The following is a 23,637-nucleotide window of genomic DNA, read 5'->3' on the forward strand; positions in this document are numbered from 1 at the left end:
GGCAGCTGCTATTTACCATATATTTGACTGTGTCCCTTCCTGTCTCAGGTTGATCTTCACTCGAAAGGGGGTACTCCGAGTGGAGGGGTTTCTGAGTCCCCAGCAAAGTGACCCTGATGCCATGAACCTGTGGATTCCCTCTTCCTCCCTGGCAGAAGGAATAGACCTAGAAACCTCAAAATACATCCTGGCCAATGTTGGGGACCAGTTCTGCCAGCTTGTGATGTCCGAGAAGGAGGCTATGATGATGGTGGAGCCACACCGTAAGGCACTGGCTTGTTCGTCTTCCAGGCATTCTCAATTGGAAACTCATTTTCTTTGCTGAAAGGGAGTCATGGAAGGAGTGGCAGATGGCATTTTCTATGGATTAATTAGGACTGATAAAACTTCTCTTTGTAGAAAACTAAACAGCTAAAGCTGTACCTATATCCAGCAGTCCTCGTTCTTTCAGTCTTTGGCAGTTAACAAACTAAAAATTCCTTCCCTGCCTGCCTTTCATTTTTAGGGCACAGTTGCCATAATTTGCATCTTGATCCCTGGTTTGGGTTTGGTTCACTGTAAATGTTTTCAGTTTGATTTGAACCACTTTGTGTTAGTAAACAATACTCTGTGGTTTGTGACTACATAAGTGCTACTGGCTGCCATGTTTCATACCTAGAACCCACGTTATTCAGACATTTATATTTCTGTCAGTGAGATCATGGGCCCTATTTCTAGACCAAGAATATTGACTATGTTCTAAGAGAAGAATCCTCTTATTTCAAACTTCCCCAAATTGAAAATTTAGTATTATATTAAGTGACAACATGTGGCATTCATTCTCACTGACACTTATTTGGAAGTATTAGAAATTCCATGTATTTTGTTTCTCTTACAATTATAAAAACACAAACTTCATGAACTTTGAGTTTTATTGCTGGAAAAAACATTTGAGTAGGAATCAGTCGATCTAGGATCTTACACTGTTGATCAGGCCAACAATGTTCCTCTTCCTTTTTCCACCAGAGAAAGTGGCCTGGAAGCGAGCCGTCCGTGGTGTGCGGGAGATGTGTGATGTATGTGAGACAACCCTCTTCAATATCCACTGGGTTTGTCGAAAATGTGGATTTGGAGTCTGCCTTGACTGTTACAGGCTCAGGAAGAGCCGACCACGCAGTGGTGAGCAAATACTGTCCTGTGTAGTTTGAGATAAACTGTCAGTGGAGGTGTGGGACTTGGAATTGAAGCAGAAAGGGGTTTGTGCCCCCTCCTTAGCTTTTTAACTTTGTTTATGTTTTGTCACATTGTGAAGTCTTAAAATTGCCAATATTTCCGCCTAACTGGGAAGATTAAAATAAGCCAAGAAGTGTTATTCTTCATCTTTCCTTGTTTTTTTAAATAACATCTTTATTGAGATAATAATTTATAAGTTGTAAAATTCACCCTTTTAAAGTGTACAGATCAGGAGTTCCCTTGTGACTCAGTGGGTTAAGGATCTAGTGTTGTCACCACTGTGGCTCAGGTTTGATTCCTGACCCAGTAACATGCCATGGGCACGGCCAGAATAAACAAACTCAAATGGCAAAAAAATTAAAAAATAAAAAATAAATGGGCAAAATATTTGAAGATACTTTACCAAAAAAGATAGATCACTGGAAAATATACACCAGGAAGAAAACTATCATTACTTATTAGGGAAATTTCAAATTAAAATCATAATGAGAAACTACCATCCCCACTAGATGGCTAAATTTTTTTTTTTTTTTTTTTTTTTTGTCTTTTTGCCATTTCTTGGGCTGCTCCCGCAGTATATGGAGGTTCCCAGGCTAGGGGTCCAATCAGAGCTGCAGCTGCCGGCCTATGCCAGAGCCACAGCAACTCGGGATCCGAGCCTCATCTGCCACTCACACCACAGCTCACAGCAATGCCGGATCCTCAACCCACTGAGCAAGGCCAGGGATCGCACCCGCAACTCCATGGTTCCCAGTCGGATTTGTTAACCACTGAGCCACAACGGGAACTCCTAAAATTTTTTTAATTGACAATATCAAGTGTTGTCAAGAATATGGAACAACTAAAACTTATTACACATTGCTGGTAGAAATGCAAGTTGAGACCATCACTTTGGAAAACAGTCTAGCCCTCTCTTATAAATATAGACATAAATTTACCATATGACTCAGCATCCCACTTATAGGTATTTAAGAAAAATGAAAACATGTTCAAAGAAACAAAAACATTCAAGAGCAGCTTTATTCATAATCATTAATAATTAGAAACAGTTCAGCTATTCACCAGCTCATGAATGGGTTAAACAAAATATGCTACATCCATACTATGACATAGCACTCAGCCATAAAAAGGAATGAATTACTGATACATGCAACAGTGTGGATGAATCTCAAAATCGTTATACTGAATGAAAGAAGCCCAACACAATGACATACTGTATGTTTCCAGTAATATGAAATTTTTTTTTTCTTCTGTCTTTTGTCTTTTTAGGGCTGCACCCACAGCATATGGAGGTTCCCAGGCTAGGGGTCCAATCGGAGCTATAGCTGCCAGCCTACGCCACTGCCACAGCAACGAGGGATCCGAGTCAGCTCTGTTGACCTACACCACAGCTCACAGCAACACCGGATCCTCAACCCACTGAGCAGGATCAAACCCGCAACCTCTCGATTACTAGTAGGGTTCATTAACCACTGAGCCATGACAAGAACTCCTCCAGTAATATGAAATTCTTGAAAAAGAAAATTTCAGTGTCAGAAAGTTGATCCTTGGTGTCCAGGGGTGAGGAAAAGGTATTAACTGCAGAGGGCTGAAGGGAATTTGAGGAAGGAATGGAAATGTTCTATGTCACGATTGTGGAACTCTTTCTACGACTGTATATGTTTATTGAAATTTATTGAAGTATGTACTTCAAGATGTTGAATTAACTTTCTGTAAATTATATCTCAGTGAAGTAGTGTTTTTTAAGGATTTTTATTTTTTCCATTATAGTTGGTTTACAGTGTTCTCTCAATTTCTACTACACAGCAAAGTGACCCAGTCACACATATATATACTTTCTTTTTCTCACATCATCCTCCATCATGTTCCATCACAAGTGACTAGATCTAGTTCCCTGTGCTATACAGCAGGATCTCACTGCTTATCCACTCCAAAGGCAATAGTTTACATCTCTTAACCTCATACTCCCAGTCCATCCCACTCCCCTTCCTCCATGGCAATCACAAGTCTGTTCTCCAAGTCCATGAGTTTCTTTTCTGTGGAAAGGTTCATTTGTGCCATATGTTAGATTCCAGATATAGGTGATATCATATGGTATTTGTCTTTCTCTTTCTGACTCACTTAGTATGAGAATCTCTAGTTCCATCCACGTTGCTGCACATGGCATTATTTTGTTCTTTTTTATGGCCGAGTGGTATTCCATTGTGTATATATACCACATCTTTTTTATTTTATTTTATTTTTTTGTCTTTTTGCCTTTTTGGGCCATACCTGCAGCATATTGGAGATTCCCAGGCAAGGAGTCAAATCGGAGCTGTAGCTGCCAGCCTACACCACAGCCATAGCAACACTGGATTTGAGCCGCATCTACAACCTATACCCCAGCTCACAGTATTGCCGGATCCTTAACCCACTGTGCAAGGCCAGGGAATCGAACCCACATCCTCATGGATGCTAGTTGGGTTTGTTAACCACTGAGCCATGACAGGAACTCTTATATACCACATCTTCTTAATCCATTCATCTGTCGATGGACATTTAGGTTGTTTCCGTGTCTTGGCTATTGTGAATAGTGCTGCAGTGAACATAGGGGTGCATGTATCTTTGACAGTCTTTCCGGATATATGCGCAAGAGTGGGATTGCTGGGTCATATGGTAGTTCTACATCTTGTTTTCTGAGGTACCTCCATACTGTTTTCCATAGTGGTTGTACCAGTTCACATTCCCACCAACAGTGTAGGAGGGTTCCCTTTTCTCCAAACCTTCTCTAGCATTTGTTATTTGTTGACTTGTTAATGAGGGCCATTCTGAGAGGTGTGAGATGGTACCTCATAGTAGTTTTCATTTGCATCTCTCTAATTATTAGTGATATTGAAGATTTTTTCATGTACTTGCGGGCCATCTGTATATCTCTTTGAAGCAGTATTTTCATTTATTTATTTATTTATATTTTATGCTTTTTAGGGCCACATCGGCAGCACATGGAGGTTCCCAGGCTAGGGTCCAATTTAGGACCACAGCTGCCGGCCTATGCCACAGCCACAGCTACACCAGATCTGAGCCGCGTCTGTGACCTACATCACAGCTCCTGGCAACGCTGGATCCTTAACCCACTGAGCGTGGTGGACAGGGATCGAATCCCCAGCCTCATGGTTTCTAGTTGGATTCTTTTCTGCTGTGCCACAACAGGAACTCCTGAAGTACTATTTTTAAAAGTTAGCTATTATCTTCTTTGACCCTTGAGAAAATTGGCCTTTAGAATCTGAAATTCTGACTCACTGAGAGAGATACATCTTGTGATCCTCATAAAATAAGTAAAGTCATTTAATTTCTGTTTCAGAGACAGAAGAGATGGGTGATGAAGAGGTTTTCTCCTGGTTGAAGTGTGCAAAGGGGCAGTCCCATGAACCAGAGAATCTTATGCCCACACAGATAATCCCTGGCACAGGTAAAGGAATTCCTTATTTAGATTTGGTAGGGAGAAAAATGTTTTTAATTGAGCTCTAATTTATATACCATAAAGCATGGTAAAATGGTTTATCTCAGCCTGACTTTTTTAAGCCTCACTAAGTTCTCTGACAATTTGAATCTTTAGAAATGCTAGATTGTATGCAGCCAGTATACTCGCTTTGCCTCACTTTTCTGGGTAGAGAGGTTGGTTGGTTGCTTTTCAGATGTCATTTTACGTTCCTATGGTTGGCAGCAGCAGAACAGAAAAGGCCAGTCCCCTGGTTTCCAAAAAAATTTTTTAAGCTTGTAGAAATCCAGCCGAAGTGAATCAAATTTCCTGCATCCATGAAGAAAGCAGCCTAACAGTAGGAATCAACTGTCATGTGGTAGCTTACTTCAGTGATTCCTCCAGAAAGTCTGTTTCCAGCTTCCACACGTCCATTAACATACACACACTGGGGAGTTCCCGTCATGGTGCAGTGGAAACAAGTCTGACTAGCATCCATGAGGACGCAGGTTTGATCCCTGGCCTCGCTCAGTGGGTTAAGGTAAGGATCCAGCATTGCCGTGGCTGTGGTGTAGGCCGGCAGCTGCAGCTCCGATTCGACCCCTAGCCTGGTAACTTCCATATGCTGCAGCTGCAGCCCTAAAAGAACAAAACAAAATATATATATACACACACCTATTGAAATTGGTGAATCTCTTGCCTGTATTCTTTACTGCTTTAAGGATCACTCCCCCCACCCCAGGATCCTTTATACTCTAGTACTTCCAGGCAGATGCCTGCTTCTTGTTGATCTAAGCATTTGGTTGAATGTTTGTATAAAATTTACATAGGTCTGTTTATTTTATTTTAACTTACAGTAAAGTCCATACATCTCAAATATACAGTTCAAAATGTTTACATACACTCGAACATTAAGGAATCTACCCCTGGAGTTTCTGCTGAGAGACACCTTAGCGTCCACTAGAGGAGGGAAGGAATGTAGCTTAGTGGTTAAGAGTGCACAGAGCTTTAGTGCTAGATAGATATACTTGGGTTAACGTCTTAGTGTTTTCACTTACCAACTTTATGTACTTAAACAAGTAACCTAACTTCTCTTGAGTCTCAGTTTCATCATCAAAAATCGAGGGTAGGGGAGTTACCACTGTGGTGCAGCAGAAACCAATCCGACTAGTATCCATGAGGATTCGGGCTGAATCCCCAGGCTCACTCAGCGGGTTAAGGATCCAGCGTTGCTGTGATCTGTGGTGTAGGTTGCAGACACAACTCATTTCCCTCATTGCTGTGGCTGTGGCCAGCAACTGTTGCTCCTATTGTACCCTTAGCCTGGGAAGTTCCATATGCTGTGAGTGGGGCCCTAAAAATAAAAAAAATAAAAAAAAAAATTGAGGGTAAAAGCTCATACCTCACTGAAATGTGCTAAGACTTGAGGGAAATAATGTAAATAAGGTCTTTAGCACAATACCTGGTACATCCAAGCATTCTGAGGTTGTTATTGTTATCTTTTTTCTAGCTCTTTACAATATTGGAGACATGGTGCATGCTGCCCGGGGCAAGTGGGGAATTAAAGCAAACTGCCCTTGTATTAGCCGGCAGAACAAATCTGTGTTGAGACCTGCTGTCACTAATGGGATGTCACAGGTAAAGTGGTGTGTACCAGGAAATGCCCCATTTTTACCTCTGTTGTCCCAGGCTACTGTTGGATTCCTGGGGAATTAGGCGATGAGGAAGTCTGTCTGGAGAGAACCCCAAAGGTTACTCAAGGGATTTAAATTCACCCTCTCTGGTATGAGTTTCTCTTCATCATATTTAAAACCAGTTCAGTCTTGGTTGCTAAATAGCACAAAGAGATTCTTTGTATCTTGTAAAGATTTATTAACCTCAGATTCCTGTAGGTGAAGAATATAGAAAAGGTCACAGGAATGTACTCCTTTCTGTGTGCATGGAGGTCCCTGCCTTGTCATGTTAGGTGCTGAGGACAGAAATACAAATATTGGTCTGCTGATCTAGGATCCTTCTGCCCTGAAAGCAGTCCCACGCCTTGTTATTGGAGGTGGAAGTTTGATGGTAACTATTTTGGATAAGAGGCAATTAAAAAAAACAAAAACCACACCTCTTACATTTGGAAGGCTTTCCAGGAATGCTACTAACGCATGATCAGTAAGAGGTACAGGGATTAATGCTGAGAGATCTCAAGATATATTTTCAGTAGAGTTGGCGTTAGAGCAAATCATTGAATTGGGAAATTCAATAATACAGTAATAAACATTTTATTGAGCATTTATGTGTGCCAGACACTAAGCTGAGCTCTTTGTGTATACTATCTCATTTAATACTCAAACTAGCTCCATAAAGTGAAGTTTGAATCACCAATTTGCCATTGCAGAAATTGAGCCTAAGGCATGCTAAACAAAAACGCTTTTTTGTTTTCAAGTCTTGTCCACTGTTCTTTCCACAGAACCGAGCATAGTTTCCATCACATTGTAAGACTCAATAAAAAATATGTTAAATTAATGAATGAGTGAAATAGCAGTTTATGGGACAATTTAAAATTTTCTCAGGGAGTTCCTATCGTGACTCAGAGGTAACGAACACAACTAGTAACCATGAGGGCGAGGGTTCAATCCCTGGCCTCACTCAGTAGGTTAAGGATCCAGTGTTGCCATGAGCTATGGTGTAGGTCACAGACACGGCTCAGAACTGGCATTGCTGTGGCTGTGGCCTAGGCCGGCAGCTGAAGGTCTGATATGACTCCTAGCCCGGGAACATCCATATGTCACGAGTGCAGCCCTAAGAAGACAATAAATTTTAAAAATTAAAATAAAATTTACTCAGACCTATTTAGTGTCAGCAGTCGTCACTACTTGCGTTGTAGTTTTTCTACACAGGCAGCACTTTAACCATATTGGCGTTCTGTGCTTTTAGCTTCCTATCATAAACCCTAGTGCCTCTTCTGGAAATGAATCCACCTTCTCGGGCGGGGGAGGAACTGCATCGGTAACACAGCCAGAGACCGACCATGTTCCCAAAGCCGACAGCACTGACATCAGATCTGATGAGCCTCTGAAAGCAGACAGTTCGGCATCACACAGCAATAGTGAGCTAAAAGCCACCAGACCCCCTTGCCCTGACGCAGCCCCACCCTCCTCGGCCCTGCACTGGTTGGCGGATTTAGCAACTCAGAAGGCTAAGGAGGAAACAAAAGGTGAGATTGACACAAGCCTCTGCCCTGCCTGTGGGTGGAACACTTGAGTTATTCTGGGATTCTTCAGACTCACACTTTACCATCCACATTTATGAAACATGCCACTTGCTTTCTCTGGCCAATCACGTAAAAGGAGGAAATTTATTTCAACTTCTTTCTGGAAGTGGAGCTTTTTTAAAAAAGGCACATGCCTGGGCTCTACCCCAGACCTCGTTCATCAGAATTGATGGAGATTTTAACAAGCCTCCCAGATGATTCTGTTACTCAGCCAGGAGTACTAGCCAGGAGGGCTCTATTTGCTTCTCAGTGGGCGCAACAATCACCTGGGGAGCCATTAAAAAGGCAGATTCCTACCCCCCCAGAACTATGAAATGAGACTCTTTTAGAGTAAGACCAAGAATCTCCATTGTTAACAAGCACTCCAGGTGATTCCAGTACAAGTACTGTGGTGACCCACTTGAAGAAACACTGTCTTAGAAAGTGAGGGAGATGAAAGATGGGAACAAAAGGAAGCTTGAAATCCAGATATGGAAAAGACAGGAAGAAGTAGGAGAGCTTCTTCTTGGCCGTGAGACCTGCCATGGTCATAGCTCATCAGGCCTGGTCCAGACAAGCCATACGTTTGAGGGGCAGAGGAGGGGAGAGTCTTTCCTCCTTCCCACTTGGTCGATTGTTTTAGGAGTCATTTGCCTGCTGGGTATTCCTCATTGTGCCTAATGCTCTTCCTGGTTATATTCTTGCAGAAGCAGGGTCCCTGAGGTCGGTGCTTAGTAAAGAATCTCATTCACCCTTTGGGCTGGACTCGTTCAACTCCACTGCAAAGGTCTCTCCGTTGACTCCAAAGCTTTTTAACAGTCTATTACTGGGCCCCACTGCCTCCAACAACAAAACCGAAGGCTCTAGCCTTCGAGACCTCCTCCACTCCGGGCCCGGAAAGCTTCCTCAAACCCCCTTGGACACAGGCATACCTTTCCCCCCGGTCTTCTCCACATCCTCAGCGGTAAGTGTGCTCTCTCCAACTCTAGCCTTGGCTGCTTTCCCTCGAACAAACCATCAGAGATCTGACAGGTTAGAGGGTATGCGGGTGACTCGTATCAGTCCAGCTAACAGGATCTTTCTTTATATCAAGTTTTGGGAATGTTTGAGACCCTATAAGTAGTAAACCTTTTGTGCCATGTTAGGAAGTCAATTGCAATTAAGACGTTGAAATTTTTCAGTCCTCAGAAATCACTTTATTTTCTTGACAATAACAGATACTAATTTTTTTGAAACCTAGGCAATACATTCATATTTTATTCTCTTGGATATCTAATAGACATCTCAAACTTACATATCTAAGACCACACCCCTGATCTGCTGACTGTGAGCCTGCTCTGGCTCTGGTTTGCACTCTCTTGGTCAGTGGCTTCCAATTGCTCGGCCCAAAATCTTGGAGTCATTTGGGACTCCCCTTTCCTATATCTAATCTGCTAGCAATCTTCAGAATATATTCAGAGTCTACCCATTTCTCATCAACTCCACTGCTCCCTCTTGGGTCTAAGTCAGCATCCTCTCTTGCCTGAATTTTTACAGCAAACTCCTTACAAGTCCTCTTTATCTCTTCCGTTTTACACTTTGCAGTCTAGTTTCAACACAGCAGTTGGATATGTTTAAGATATGTCAGATCACATCACTTCTGCCTAAAATCCCTAAGGGCTTCCTATTTCATAATAAAGAAGACTCCTTTCAGGACTCTCAGGTTCCAGCCCTGGCTTCCCCTCACTTCCCGGACTTCAGCTACTGCTCTCCCTCTTGTCCACTCTCCTCCAGCCACACCCACCTTCTTGCTGTTCCTTGAACACGGCCAGGCAGCTCCCTCTTCAGAGCCTTTGTGCTTGTCCTTTTCTCCACCAAGAGCTCTTTCCTCTGTCACCACACCACCTGCCTCACTATCAACTTCCTCTCCTCCCTCCTGCAATGTCACCTCTTCGGTAAGCCTTCTTCTTAGATCACCCATTTTTTTTCTTTTTTACGGCTGCGCCTGTGGCATATGGAGGTTCCCAGGCTAGGGGCTGAATCGGGCTGCAGCCGCCGGCCTGCACCACAGCCACAGCATCATCAGCTCTGATACACATCAGCAACCTGCAGCACAGCTCGCAGCAACGCCGGATCCCTAACCCAACTATGCCAGGTGGGGGATTGAACCTGCATCCCAGCTCTCCCAAGATGCCACTGATCCCATTGGGCCACAGCAGGAACTCCTAGATCACCCCTTTTAAAAGTCTCTTCCGCTCCCATCCTGCCCTCATATCTATTTCCTCTGCGTTTATTTTTTTCCCTAGCACTTCTTACCATCTGACTTACTATGTTTTATTTATTATTTGTTTCAACTGCACTTGAAGGCGTTTTTGTCTGTTTTATTCACTATATCCCTAGTGGCAGTGTTTGAGACATAGGTATTTAGTAAGCATTTACTGAACGAATAAATTCACAAGGTACCAAGTTTAAAAGATATAGTGAGGAGTTCCCGTCGTGGCGCAGTGGTTAACGAATCCGACTAGGAACCATGAGGTTGAGGGTTCGATCCCTGCCCTTGCTCAGTGGGTTAACGATCGGCGTTGCCGTGAACTGTGGTGTAGGTTGCAGACGCGGCTTGGATCCCGCGTTGCTGTGGCTCTGGTGTAGGCCGGTGGCTACAGCTCCGATTCAACCCCTAGCCTGGGAACCTCCATATGCCGTGGGAGCGGCCCCAAAGAAATAACAAAAAATAAATGATATAGTGAAAAGTCTCCTTCCCACTGTTGGCTTCGATTCTGTTGGTGACCATTGTTTCATGAGTGTCTTTTCAATTATGTTAACATATGTATATAGCTTTTTCTCCCTTTTTTTAACAGATGTTTTCACACATTGGTCCTGTTTTCAGTTTATATATTTCAGAGATCATTTAAAATAAGAACATAAATATGTTTCTCATTCTATTTTATGACTAATGACTGAAATTTGATGAACTGTGGGTGGTTGAGTCCTGTGCAATGTGGATTATTTGTTTCTCTTTTGGATAGATGATTTTTTAAAAATTCATTTGAGCTCTGTTTTTATTTGTTCTTGTTCCAACTCCCAGTCCTCCTTTTCCTTTTTAAACTTCCCCAGGATGTTTTATGATTGCACTTGGTCTATAGAGAGAATGATTAGTGATACTTCAGACGCTGGGTTAGCATGTTTACGAAAGCCCTCCCCTTCCTTTGGTTCCACGATGTCACTTTCCATCTCTGGTCCTGAGCTTTACCACCAGTTGCCACAGCTGAGAGCTTCTTGGTAGGGCAAGAACTGGGCAGTGGGAGACTACTTTCAAAAGAGACCGTTCTCTCGGATACTCTGGTGCAGCTGTGCATTGGGGCATGCTCGTCAGTGAAAACAATCACTGCCTTGATAAGTGTCCTCAGTTACTTAATTAAAGCATTATATCCCTTGGGCATGCTGACCAGAAGAAATATATAACCCTCAAAGTAAAATCATCTTTTTTCACACGGTTACAAAATTTTGTGATCCCTGCAATATATGTGCATATGCTTCAAATAGGGCTAAATGCCAAGGATATTTCTTAGGTCTCAAGTCTCTTGCAGTAGAGGGGATCTTTCTATACTTTTCCTTAATAAATATAAAGCAAAATAGGAAGGATAGGGAAATGTAAGACATTGACTTAATAGCCCCGCTCCCCAGCTACAAAGACTTTTCAGTAACTTTTATGAAATTTAATCAGATCAGAACTCCTGGTGAATGCAACTGTGAGACAGTTTTTTAAATGTTCTTCCAGTGGTGCCTCAGCTATACTAACCTGATGGACTTATGTCTGGTAGGGAGTGAAGAACAAGGCCAGCCTGCCCAATTTCCTTGACCACATCATCGCCTCCGTGGTAGAAAATAAGAAAACCTCAGATGCAGCAAAACGGGCCTGTAACTTGACTGATACCCAAAAGGAAGTGAAGGAGATGGTGATGGGGTTAAATGTGCTGGACCCCCACACCTCTCACTCCTGGCTCTGTGATGGAAGACTTCTGTGTCTCCATGACCCCAGCAACAAAAACAATTGGAAGATCTTCCGGGAGTGCTGGAAGCAAGGCCAGGTAAACAAGAAGCAGCAGTTCCCAGGGGTGGGCTCTCTGCCTGCCCACCTTAGCTACTAGCGTAATTTCAGTTCTCTCTGGAAGATTTTTTTTGCCAAGGAGATTTAGACATATAGTAAGTTTGTTTTAGATAGCCTTGCTGCTTTGAGTTTTCTTGGATTTTTAAAAATTGGAAGATTCCTAAAAGTACATTGCAGATCCTTTTATTTCTCAGCTGTGTAGCTCTATATTCTTAAAAGGGCAGTTGAAATTCCTGTGAGGTTGTGATCTGGCATTAATGACACCTTTAGAGGAAAATCCTGAAGTGTGATATGGGGTGAAGCTAAAGTGGGTGGTACTTTTCTAGATAAACGTTTCAAGGCCACACTAGCCTGTGTGATAGTGTGGTAACACTTCCTGATTTTTATACATTAGCAAGAACGTGAGGAAAGGGGGAGGTTATGGAATTATCTGGATAGTTGTTCATTCGAGATGTGAGGAAGTATTCTCAGAGTTGCATTTGTCAGCTTTTCATCCTCATCTCAGAATAGTGGAGATACCAGGGCAACAGAAGTGATCTCTGTGGAATGCTCCACACATACCCCTGGGTGAGAATCAAGTGTTATAATGGAGTAGAAGTAGATCCCATTTGCTATAGCAGACATGTTAAAATCCCTAGATTCTGAAAATGGGAGGAACGGTAAATCATCACAGAAAAGAAGAGGTTGTCCCCAGGAAACCCTCCTATTCTGTCCCTTAGCCCTGAGCTAAAACTATTTCCTAAATGGCTCTGATGGAGATACTTTTCTTTCCACAGCCAGTGCTGGTTTCAGGGGTACATAAAAAGCTCAAGTCTGAACTCTGGAAGCCAGAAGCCTTTAGCCAGGAATTTGGAGACCAGGATGTGGACTTGGTGAACTGCAGGAACTGTGCTATCATTTCCGACGTCAAAGTTCGGGATTTCTGGGATGGCTTTGAGATCATATGCAGTAAGTAGCTTTGATACCTGTGCAGTTAGAGCAGCCTGGAAAGTAAGCATCTACATGCCCTGCCCCACCCCTGAAATAACAAATTACAGCCTCTTGGTGGGAGGAGTATTCTGTCCTGGAGCCAACCAGGTAGCTCACATGCAGTCATGTGGCTCCCAGAGCACCTTTGGACTCAGACGTGATCACACAAGAGGCGTGGAGCACTTTCACTTTGAAATGGAGAATTTTAGCCTGTGCTAAAGCAGTGAATAAGGAAAACAAAGCCCACCTAGTCCATTATGGAGGTTACAAGTCTCCTAAGAACTTAGTCCTGAAACTTTTCAGTCACTGGAGAATCAGGCAGCAGCCAACCCAGCTTTCTGTCTTCCAGAGCGATTAAGGTCAGAAGATGGGCAGCCAATGGTGCTCAAACTCAAGGACTGGCCTCCTGGGGAAGATTTTCGGGACATGATGCCGACAAGGTTAGTAAACTACAGCGAGTCACCTTGGGAGACTTGTACTTTGCCATCACAGAGTAATCACAGAAAAGTGAACTCCACCTCTTTTCTCTTTTCTTTTTTACCCCTATAACACGCTGAGTCAGCTTTCATTCTCTTGTAGGTTTGAAGATCTGATGGAGAACCTTCCTCTGCCAGAGTATACCAAACGAGATGGCAGGCTCAATCTGGCCTCTAGGCTACCGAGCTACTTTGTAAGGCCCGACCTGGGCCCCAAGATGTACAATGCCTATGGTATGAGGGAGAGGCCATGACTGACCTTTTTGGACACTGTTGTTTCCATTTCACTTACAAAGGAAGGTCTGTAGTTAGGGCATGTGTAGAGATGATAGAGGGCAGAGTGACAGGTGCTGGAGAAGTTGACAGTATCCAGGACAGCTTTGAATGTTTGCTTTTGTCATTGATTTGCCTATGGGCCCAGTCTACAAGCTACATATATACAGTACTTAGAAAGTTTCCTCTTCTTAGAGTTCCCTGGTAGCTCAGTGGGTTAAGGATCTGATGTTGTCACTGCTCTGGCTCCGGTTGCTCCTGTGGCGCAAATTCAGTCCCTGGCCTGGGGATTTCCTTATGCCTCGGACATGACCAATAAAATTAAAAATTAAGAAAAAAGGAGTTCCCATTGTAGCGCAGTGGTTAACGAATCCGACTAGGAACCATGAGGTTGCGGGTTCGGTCCCTGACCTTGCTCAGTGGGTTAACGATCTGGCGTTGCCGTGAGCTGTGGTGTAGGTTGTAGACGCAGCTCGGATCCCACGTTGCTGTGGCTCTGATGTAGGCCAGTGGCTACAGCTCCGATTCGACCCCTAGCCTGGGAACTTCCATATGCCGCAGGAGCAGCCCAAAGAAATAGCAAAAAAGACAAAAAAAAAAAAAAATTAAAAAAAATTTTTTTTTTCTTTTTCAGGCTACACTCCTGGCACATGGAAGTCCCTAAGCTAGGGGTTGAATTGAAGTTGCAGCTGCTGGCCTGCACCACAGTCACAGCAACTCGGGATCCAAGCTACATCTGCAACCTACACCACAGCTCACAGCAATGCCAGATCCTTAACGCACTGAGTGAGGCCAGGGGCTGAACCCGAGTCCTCATGGATACTAGTTGGGTTCGTTACCACTGAGCCACGATGGGAACTCCAAGAAAAAAAATTTTTTTAATTAAAAAAAAAGAAAGTTTCTTCTCAAAGATTTTGTCCAAGTAGATGTGATTTTTAACCGCTTTTTTTTTTTTTGTCCTCTTTAAGGGCCTCACATGCAGCATATGGAAATTCCCAGGTTAGGGTTCAAATCGGAGCTGCAGCAGCCAGCCTACATATCACAGCCAGAGCAATGCAGGATCCAAGCCGTGTCTGAACCTGCACCACAGCTCACGTCAACACCAGATCCTTAACCCACTGAGCAAGGCCAGGGATTGAACCTACAACCTCATGATTTCTAGGTGGATCTACTCCCTTTGTGAATTTCAAGTATGCAGTATAGTTTGTTTGTTTGTTTGTTTTTTAGGGCCACAAGTGCAGCATACAGAAGTTCCCAGCCAGTCTACGCCACAGCCACAGCAACACCAGATCCGAGCCATGTCTGTGACCTACACCGCAGCTTACAGTAACACCAAATCCTTAACCCACTGAGTGAGGTCAGGGATCGAACCCACATCCTCATGGATCCTTAGTCAGGTTCATTACCACTGATCCACAAGGGGAACTCCTGATTCTTAGCTTTTAGGAGACTTCATAAAAGTAAGGAAGTTTGATTACCATGCTACCCAACCAGCTCTTTGTGAAGTCACAGTAATATCCTAAATCATCCTGAAAGCCAAGCTTCATTTGACTGTCCATGATGCTGCCCATGTCTATGTCACTTTTGAAGGAGAGGTCATTTTAGGGGACGGAGTTGGTTCAAAGGCCAAAACTAATGATAGGGTCAGCTGGGCTCAAAATACTATAAAAGAGATGAGTGGAATGATTTACTGATACATAAATATCCTTCATTCTCCCAATATTACTCATTTAAGAACATCTTCGAGGAGTTCCCGTTGTGGCTCGGTGGTAACAAACTCGATTAGTATCCATGAGGGTGGGAACTCGACTAGTATTCATGAGGATGCAAATTCGATCCCTGGCCTTGCTCAGTGGGTTAAGATAAGATACAGCATTGCCTTGAGCTTTGGTGTTGGCCGAAGATGCGGCTCAGATCCCATGTGGCTGTGGCTGTGGTGTAGGCCAGCAGCTGTAGCTGCTGACCGCTAGCCTGGAAACTTCCATATGCTGCAGGTGTGGCCGTAAAAAGCAAAAAACAAACAAAAAATAAGTTTTCATTTGTAGGGTCTATGTGGATTCTTCAGAATTCTGCCTTTTCACCTTGCATATTTTCCTTTTACCTTTAGGCTTGATAACAGCAGAAGATAGAAGAGTTGGCACAACAAATCTTCACTTAGATGTGTCTGATGCAGTTAATGTGATGGTGTATGTTGGGATCCCCATCGGCGAGGGTGCTCATGACGAAGGTATGATTTCTAGAACGCGGTGCTTCAGGAGGGTAAAGGATGTCTTCTCAGTCAGGGTCAGTGGCTTTTTCTTAAATTTCTGCCAGGCGTGATGCACAGCAAGTGCCCAGACAAAGGGATGATTGTAGCGAGAAGAGTGGTACTTGTGTATCTTTGACCAGAGTTATTCTCTTTCTGGGACTGCTGCCCTTTACACTGTGTAGCATCACAAAGAGAGGGAATAAAGAAGAAAGGGCAAACCAGCCTATTTGGTCCATCAGCCAGTTCAGCTGTGGGTGACAGGTGATAAAGTAGATTGTTTGCACAGACATGAAGCATAAAAGTGATATTTTGCTGTGTTTGCACTCTCTGCTATCTCAGTGCAGAACTAATACGTATTCATTACGGAAGTTTTAGAAAATGGAAAATATTAAAGAAGAAAATAACTCAGTATCACAAGGTTCAGGGATAATCAATATCATTACTTTGATATATTTCCTGCCACACACCTGCTTTTTTTTTTTTTCCATTAAAGTGTAGTTGATTTACAATGTGCCAATTACATATTTGCTTTTGATGCTACACACACCTGCAGATCTTTCAACTGTGCTATCCTTTAAAGGGTTATAGCAGACATGGATTAGAAGCCAACCCTCTTAACTGACCAGAGAAGCTTTATTCTTCATGGCCTTACGTCCACAGGATCCTAGAGTTTGAAGAGGTCTTAGGAAAGTATACAGTCCATCTGCTTATAGCAGGAAATAACCTGCAGTTCGAACATAAGATATGGCCACACAGTTGGAGCAAGAAGTATGTTTTAAAGGAAAAATGTACCTGCAAAAATTGCTGAGTCTCTATTAAGAAAGGAAGATTAGGAGTTCCCGTCGTGGCGCAGTGGTTAACGAATCCGACTAGGAACCATGAGGTTGCGGGTTCGGTCCCTGCCCTAGCTCAGTGGGTTAAAGATCCGGCGTTGCCGTGAGCTGTGGTGTAGGTTGCAGACTCGGCTCGGATCCTGCGTTGCTGTGGCTCTGGCATAGGCCTGTGGCTACAGCTCCGATTCGACCCCTAGCCTGGGAACCTCCGTATGCCGCGGGAGCGGCCCAAGAAATAGCTAAAAAGACAAAAAAAAAAAAAAGAAAGGAAGATTAGGGTTGCTCTTCCTTTCTTTTTTTTTTTTTTTGGTCTTTTTGCCTTTTCTTGGCATATGGAGGTTCCCAGGCTAGCGGTCTAATCAGAGCTGTAGCCACCGGCCTACACCAGAGCCACAGCAACGCGGGATCCAAGCTGCATCTTCGACCCACACCACAGCTCACAGCAACGCCAAGTCCTTAATAAGGTTGCTCTTCTAATGTGTAGGAAGCTTAGACCAATGTGAAAATTGGTTCTTTGATTTTTACCTTGTATCACTTCACAGAGATGGAGAATAGTGGAGACTAAACTTGATGAACTGGACATTTTGCTTCACTCAGAGGTACTGAAATAGTTGGTTACATTGCAAAGTGTCATTTTGCTCTTTTCAGAGGTACTGAAGACAATTGACGAGGGAGATGCTGATGAGGTGACCAAGCAGAGGATTCATGATGGAAAGGAGAAACCTGGTGCTTTGTGGCACATCTATGCAGCCAAGGATGCAGAGAAGATCCGGGAGCTGCTCCGAAAGGTATGCCCCTGGGTGGGCTCTAGCTCACAGATCAAGGGTCCGGGGATGCTGAGACGGCCTGCCTAGGGTTTCTCATGTGAAATCTCTTGGCGTAAAAGATCTGTGCCCTTTGTCGAAATTCCCCAGAGGGATGAATCCACACTCAAGAGGACATTGAATAGAATAAAGTAGAAGCTTTGGTCTACTAGCAACATTACGGTAGCAGGTTGGATTTATGCTGTTAATCTTTGTATTTATTGATCTTTCCATCTTTGGGGTTTGATTATGGCTTCAGGTTGGAGAAGAGCAAGGCCAGGAGAATCCCCCTGATCATGATCCAATTCATGACCAAAGTTGGTACTTGGACCAGACCCTGCGTAAACGGCTCTACGAGGAATATGGTGTGCAAGGCTGGGCCATTGTTCAGTTCCTGGGAGATGCTGTCTTCATACCTGCTGGAGCCCCACACCAGGTAGGTTCCAACGGGGCATGGGAGTCCACAATTCCCATAGTTTCCTTATTTCTCATTCTCTTGCTTATCTGGCAATAGATGTAGATTGTTGACTTAGAGTGATTGCTCTTAAACTGCAGCTTATTTTTTGCTTTTTAATTTTCTTCCATGTAATTTTTTTTGTCCTTTTTTTAGGGCCGAACCCACAGCATATGGAAGTTCTCAGGCTAGGAGTCAAATCAGAGCTATAGCCACTGGCCTACACCACAACCACAGCAACTGTCAGATCCAAGCCTCATCTGCAACCTACACCACAGCTCACAGCAGCGCCGGATCTGTGACCCACTGAGCAAGGCTGGGGATCGAAACCGCATCTTCATGGATTAATTCCCACTGCGCCATAACAGGAACTCCTATGTAATTTTAAATGCTCGTTTAAAGATTTTTTTAAAGAGAGGAAGTTCACTGTGGCACAGTGGAAACAAATCCAACTAGGAACCATGAGGTTGCAGGTTCCATCCCTGGCCTCGATTAGTGGGTTGAGAATCCGGCATTACCGAGAGCTGTGGTGTAGGTCCCAGACGTGGCTTACATCTGGTGGTGTTGTGGCTGTGGTATAGGCTGGCAGCTGTAGCTCATTTTGACCCCTAGCCTGGGAACCTCTATATGCTATGGGTGCAGCCCTTTAAAAAATAAATAAATAAATAAATAAATAAAAGGCAAAAAAATTTTTTTAAAGAGAGACTATTAAAGAAAAGGTGAAAATCTCAGTTCAGCTCCCTACGCCCTTATCCCTTTTCTTCTTCTTCTTTTTTGGCCACACCTGCAGCATGCAAAAATTCCCAGGCCAGGGATCAAACGCCAGCCACAGCAGCGACAAGTCGCTGCAGTGACAACACCAAGTCCTTAACCCGCTGTGGCACAAGAGAACTCCTGCCCTATCCCTTTTCAACCCCCCATCCTGCCTTCCCCAGAAGTAGCCTGCTGTTAAGTTTCCAGATCCTTTTCTGTGTAGATACATTTTTGTTTATAAATTTATGCTTATAATTCTTCTGCTTTTGTTGTTTTTATAAAAATGGAATTTAGAAGTATTTCTAAAGTTTGGGGTTATTTTAACTGTATGATGGACAGTTTCTATGTGTTAGTGAATCTCTAATGCATGAAGTTTGCCTTTGTACTTTTCCTCTCCCAGGTGCATAATCTATATAGTTGCATAAAAGTAGCAGAAGACTTTGTATCTCCAGAACACGTAAAGCACTGTTTTCGCCTGACACAGGAATTCAGGCATCTCTCTAACACTCATACAAACCATGAGGATAAACTGCAGGTAAGTAACTCCTCCTCCACCCCCACCCGGTTTCCTCTTCTATCACTAGGCTACATAGACAGGAAACACATTCTGCTTTCTGAGGATATTATCAGGGCATTATAACTGTGAAGAGACGGTTAAAGGGACCATGTCTGGGATATGCAGTCCTCTCTCCAGGAGGACTTTTTTTTTTTTTTTTTTTTTTTTGTCTTTTTAGGGCTGCACCCATAGCACATGGAAGTTCCCAGGCTAGGGGTCGAATCCGAGCTGTGGCCGCAGGCCTACACCACAGCTACAACAACTCAGGATCCAAGCTGTGTCTTCGACCTATACCACAGCTCACAGCAGCCTCAGATCCTTAACTCCCTGAGCAAGGCCAGGGATTGAACCTGCATTCTCATGGATCCTAGTCAGATTCGTTTCTGCTGAGCCACGACAGGAACGCCTCTCCAGGAAATACTTAATGGATCCTTTTCAGATTTGCTTTTAGAGAATATTAATCTTTTAACCTAATTGCTTCCAGTTTTCTGTTTCTCTGCCCCTGGAAAATACAGTGTTTCACTATTAGTAACTGACTAGACTGACCTCTCAGTCAGATGGGAAAAGCACTGTGGCTTTGTGTTCTAAGCCTGTTTCCCCCAAGCTGCTTCTCACAGCACACTCTCAGTTCCTTAGAGCCCTGCCAGAGACTGTAATCCCTGTCCCTAAGACAGATCTTCCCTCTTACAGATCCAAGCTAGACAATCAGATTAGGTTTTCTTCTGCTCAGAAATAGATTGGAACTTTAAGGGCAGAATTTCATTGTTAATACACTTGGATGCTTTAGTAACACTAAAAATAAAAACAAAAGACAAAGAATAAAGAAGCAAGATTCCCCAGGCAGAACTTCAGCAATGTGAATAGGCACTCCCCCGGCCTCTCATGTGGGCCTGTTTTCCTCATCATGCCTATGGCTCGGGTGTATCTTTAGTCAGTGACCCATGAGGTTGGAGATTTTTCTTGATTGCTGGTAGATTTAGTCATTAACCCAAGTCTGATCTGTTTAGCTATTCCTTTTTCAAAATTATGGAACATTTCAACCATAAAGCTCTTATACAAAGCACAATTGCATTGATACATAGATTTCATTGATATTATAGATATAATGCAAGTAGGTATACATCTTTCTTTCTTTTTCTTTTTTTTTTATAGCTGAACTTGCAGCATCTGGAAGTTCCTGGGCTGGGGTCCAATTGGAGCTGCAGCTGAGGCCTACACCACAGCAACACCAGATCCAAGCCACATCTGCCACCTGTGCTGCAGCTTGCAGCAACACTGGATCCTTAACCTACTGAGTGAGGCCAGGGATCCAGCCCGCATCCTCACAGATAATTACATCGAGTTCTTAACCCACTAAGCCACAACAGAAACTCCAGACATACGTATTTCAGACCCCAGCTCCGTTAGGTCTCTACTTGTCACATGTCACTTCTCAATCCTCTGTCAGTGCCTTATTTTTTTCTGTACTACTTTTCACCATCTAATTATGTTGTCTTTCTACCCGTACTAGGACATAAGCTATTTAAGCTCCATGAGGACAAGGATTTTACTGGTTTATTCACTGCTTTTCCCTAGCACAGTGTCTCACACAGAGTAGATACTCAGTAAATAAATATTTGCTGAGTTAATACAAAAAATGTAATAGAGAATAGCATAAGGGGGCTTGTGTGCCTATCACTCATTTTAAGAAATGAAGCATCACGTACGTACCACACATACACATATAGAACAGTGACCTTATCGAAGCCTCCGTCATAACCCTCCCCATTCCACCTCCTCAGAAATAATCATCATGTTGATCTAAAACTGTCCTTAGCCCGTTAAGTTGATTGTAATAACTTTTACTGTATCTTCCTACTTCACATGTTGTATGTGTTCCTTGTAGACAAATTAGAAAATACATATAAGCACAAAAGGGGAAAACACCCAGTAAATCCTATCTCTGCCCTGCCATTTTAGTGCATTCTTATTAACCCACTGATCGAGGCCAGGGATCGAACTCCCAATGTCATGGTTACTAATTGGATTCATTCCCGCTGCGCCAGAACGGGAACTCTGTTTTGGTGCGGTTCTTATTAGTTATAGGATTCTTAACCATGGAACTTCAGTTCTCATCTGTAAAATGGGGATAGCAATAGAATCTATCTGAGAAGATTACGGTAAAGATGAAATGAGAGTCCACATAAAGAGCTTAGCAGTGGTGGCCAGCACACAGTAGGCACATAGAGGATGGGGATTATCTAGCCTTTCAAATGATTTCATTTTTCTCTTTTGAATGTAGAACTATATATCCTCTGTGACTTGTAAATCATCTATGGGATTGATTTGGAAAAGATGCAGTACTGGCTGGGTGAGGCTTTCCTCACTAATCAGGAGGCCCTTAGTCAGTACAGAACACACATGTCCATTTGCAGAACACAGTATGTGGCTGCCATGAACTGATTCTGCTGATTGCTCTCTCCAGGTGAAGAACATCATTTATCACGCAGTGAAAGATGCTGTTGGCACCCTCAAGGCTCACGAATCCAAACTGGCAAGGTCTTAGGCGTGGAGCGATTCCAGACTCCCCTGCGAAGCAGGTCTTTCACTCACAACACATACAGGGAACGGCAGGTTCTCTGCTGGAGCAGAGGTCCTTCACTTGGAGCCAGTGTGGTCAGTATTACAAACTCTCCAGCCACTCTTTTCTACGCTGCCTCAACACTGAAGGTTGACACAGGAAAGTCGCACTGTTCACACACACAGTTTCAGACTCCAAGCCGAGGGCGCCACATCCCCATCCTGTGGCCTTTTGGGACTCTGAATTGCCTGAACATCGCTGGGCTTTCCTGCACATTCTCGTGATCTGAGGTTCATGGAGCCAGGAACGTGGGCACACCCTTCTTTTCTTTCTATTTCGTGCCTAGTTAAGTGGGAATGTGTTTGGAGGTAGGGGAATCACGCAGCTGGTGCAAGCGGGGGTTAACTGCGTAGCCACGCCTGGTGGAAGCCTGACAGTGTCTCTGCACACAGCCTCTGACAACAGCCCATCCCAGGAGCCAGGTGAAGCCATTCCCCGCCACCTCTCCCCTGAGCACTGGAGTCTTAAAAGACCCAGGGAGGATCCACTGCTTTTCCCAGGAGGCTCCAGGATTAGGAAGCGTGTGTATTTTAGTGAAATATAGGTTTGTAGTGAAATAGTTACTATTTCATGAAAGTAGATATTTTTAGAATTTTTGAAATACCACAGTTGTTTTCCTGGATTATGAGGAAAGGCACATTACATTTAGTCTTCCTTTCAATAAAACTCTTTGAAGAAATAAGATTTTTAGAAATCAACTGCCCATTATAGCACAAAAATCAGCCAAAGCAGAATTTAAAAGAATTGGCTTTTTAAGGTTCTTTTATTTTCCTTCTCCCATTTCAATCTTATCTTGAGGGAACAGCAGTCTTGCGAAAGAACTTTGTCGTGTCTGATCTGTGGTGTGTTCCATGCCTACACACACTGGTGACTCCAGGAACTATTTCCACCTATTACCAGCGTTCCCTTGGAACTCCTCTTAATGGTTCCAAATGCAGAGGAAAGTTTGCTTTCCTTCATGAGGCTTTTTGTTTTGGGGGGTTTTTTGGTCCAAAAATATTTTCAGCAAAACTTTCCAACTCAGTGGAGTTTTATTAAGAATTTCTTTGAAAATGATGGAGTTCATTGGCCCATAGGTACATTGGAAAATGTATCTATCTTCTTCCCAGCTGTACTGTAGTGCCCTGCAGGCTTGTTTATATGTTCACAGTTACTTTTTTTTTTTTTTTAATAAAAGTCATTTACTGTAGAATACTTTTAATTTCACTTTCTGTATTTTAATTTTGTTGAAGGGCTGATTGGGATTTCCATGTTCTTATTAAAAATCTAACAAATCTGTTTGTAGTGGACTAAATTCTTCCTGTGCCAGCCATTCTAAAAAGCAGGGCCACAGAGTTCCCAGGTGGCTCAACGGGTTAAGGATCCGATGTTGTCACTGCTGTGGCTCTAGTTACGGCTGTGGTGCAGTTTGGATCCCTGGCCTGGGAACTTCCACGTGTCTTGGGCGTGGCCAAAAAAAATTAAAAATTAATAATAAATAAAAATGAAAAGCAGGGCCAGGTTAAGGAGAGGATTGGAGGTGGAGGATGGTTCATTTACATATCATCACTACATTGCTGCATCCAATTATTACACTTTGCTTCCTGGATCTGTGCCCAGTTGGGAAAGGGAAGTGCCAGGTCATTGTGGTGTGAGGGCTTGGGGATGAGGGGATGATG

General features: G+C 43.4%; 1 protein-coding gene across 1 annotated transcript in view; it reads left to right on the forward strand.

Moving 5' to 3' along the window:
- The window catches only part of KDM3B (lysine demethylase 3B), a 72,412-nt gene extending 49,155 nt beyond the window's left edge, over window positions 1-23,257 (forward strand). The window contains 15 exon segments of the mRNA XM_003480917.4: window positions 49-263; window positions 1,006-1,158; window positions 4,553-4,660; window positions 6,180-6,307; window positions 7,592-7,871; window positions 8,615-8,871; window positions 11,708-11,974; window positions 12,771-12,942; window positions 13,313-13,403; window positions 13,543-13,673; window positions 15,820-15,939; window positions 17,442-17,581; window positions 17,856-18,032; window positions 19,204-19,338; window positions 21,824-23,257. Of these exon segments, the coding sequence (XP_003480965.2) occupies window positions 49-263; window positions 1,006-1,158; window positions 4,553-4,660; window positions 6,180-6,307; window positions 7,592-7,871; window positions 8,615-8,871; window positions 11,708-11,974; window positions 12,771-12,942; window positions 13,313-13,403; window positions 13,543-13,673; window positions 15,820-15,939; window positions 17,442-17,581; window positions 17,856-18,032; window positions 19,204-19,338; window positions 21,824-21,904 (2,455 nt within the window). The 3' untranslated portion in view covers window positions 21,905-23,257.

This window comes from Sus scrofa, chromosome 2, assembly GCF_000003025.6.
Source record: "Sus scrofa isolate TJ Tabasco breed Duroc chromosome 2, Sscrofa11.1, whole genome shotgun sequence".
Classification (NCBI taxonomy): domain Eukaryota; kingdom Metazoa; phylum Chordata; class Mammalia; order Artiodactyla; family Suidae; genus Sus; species Sus scrofa.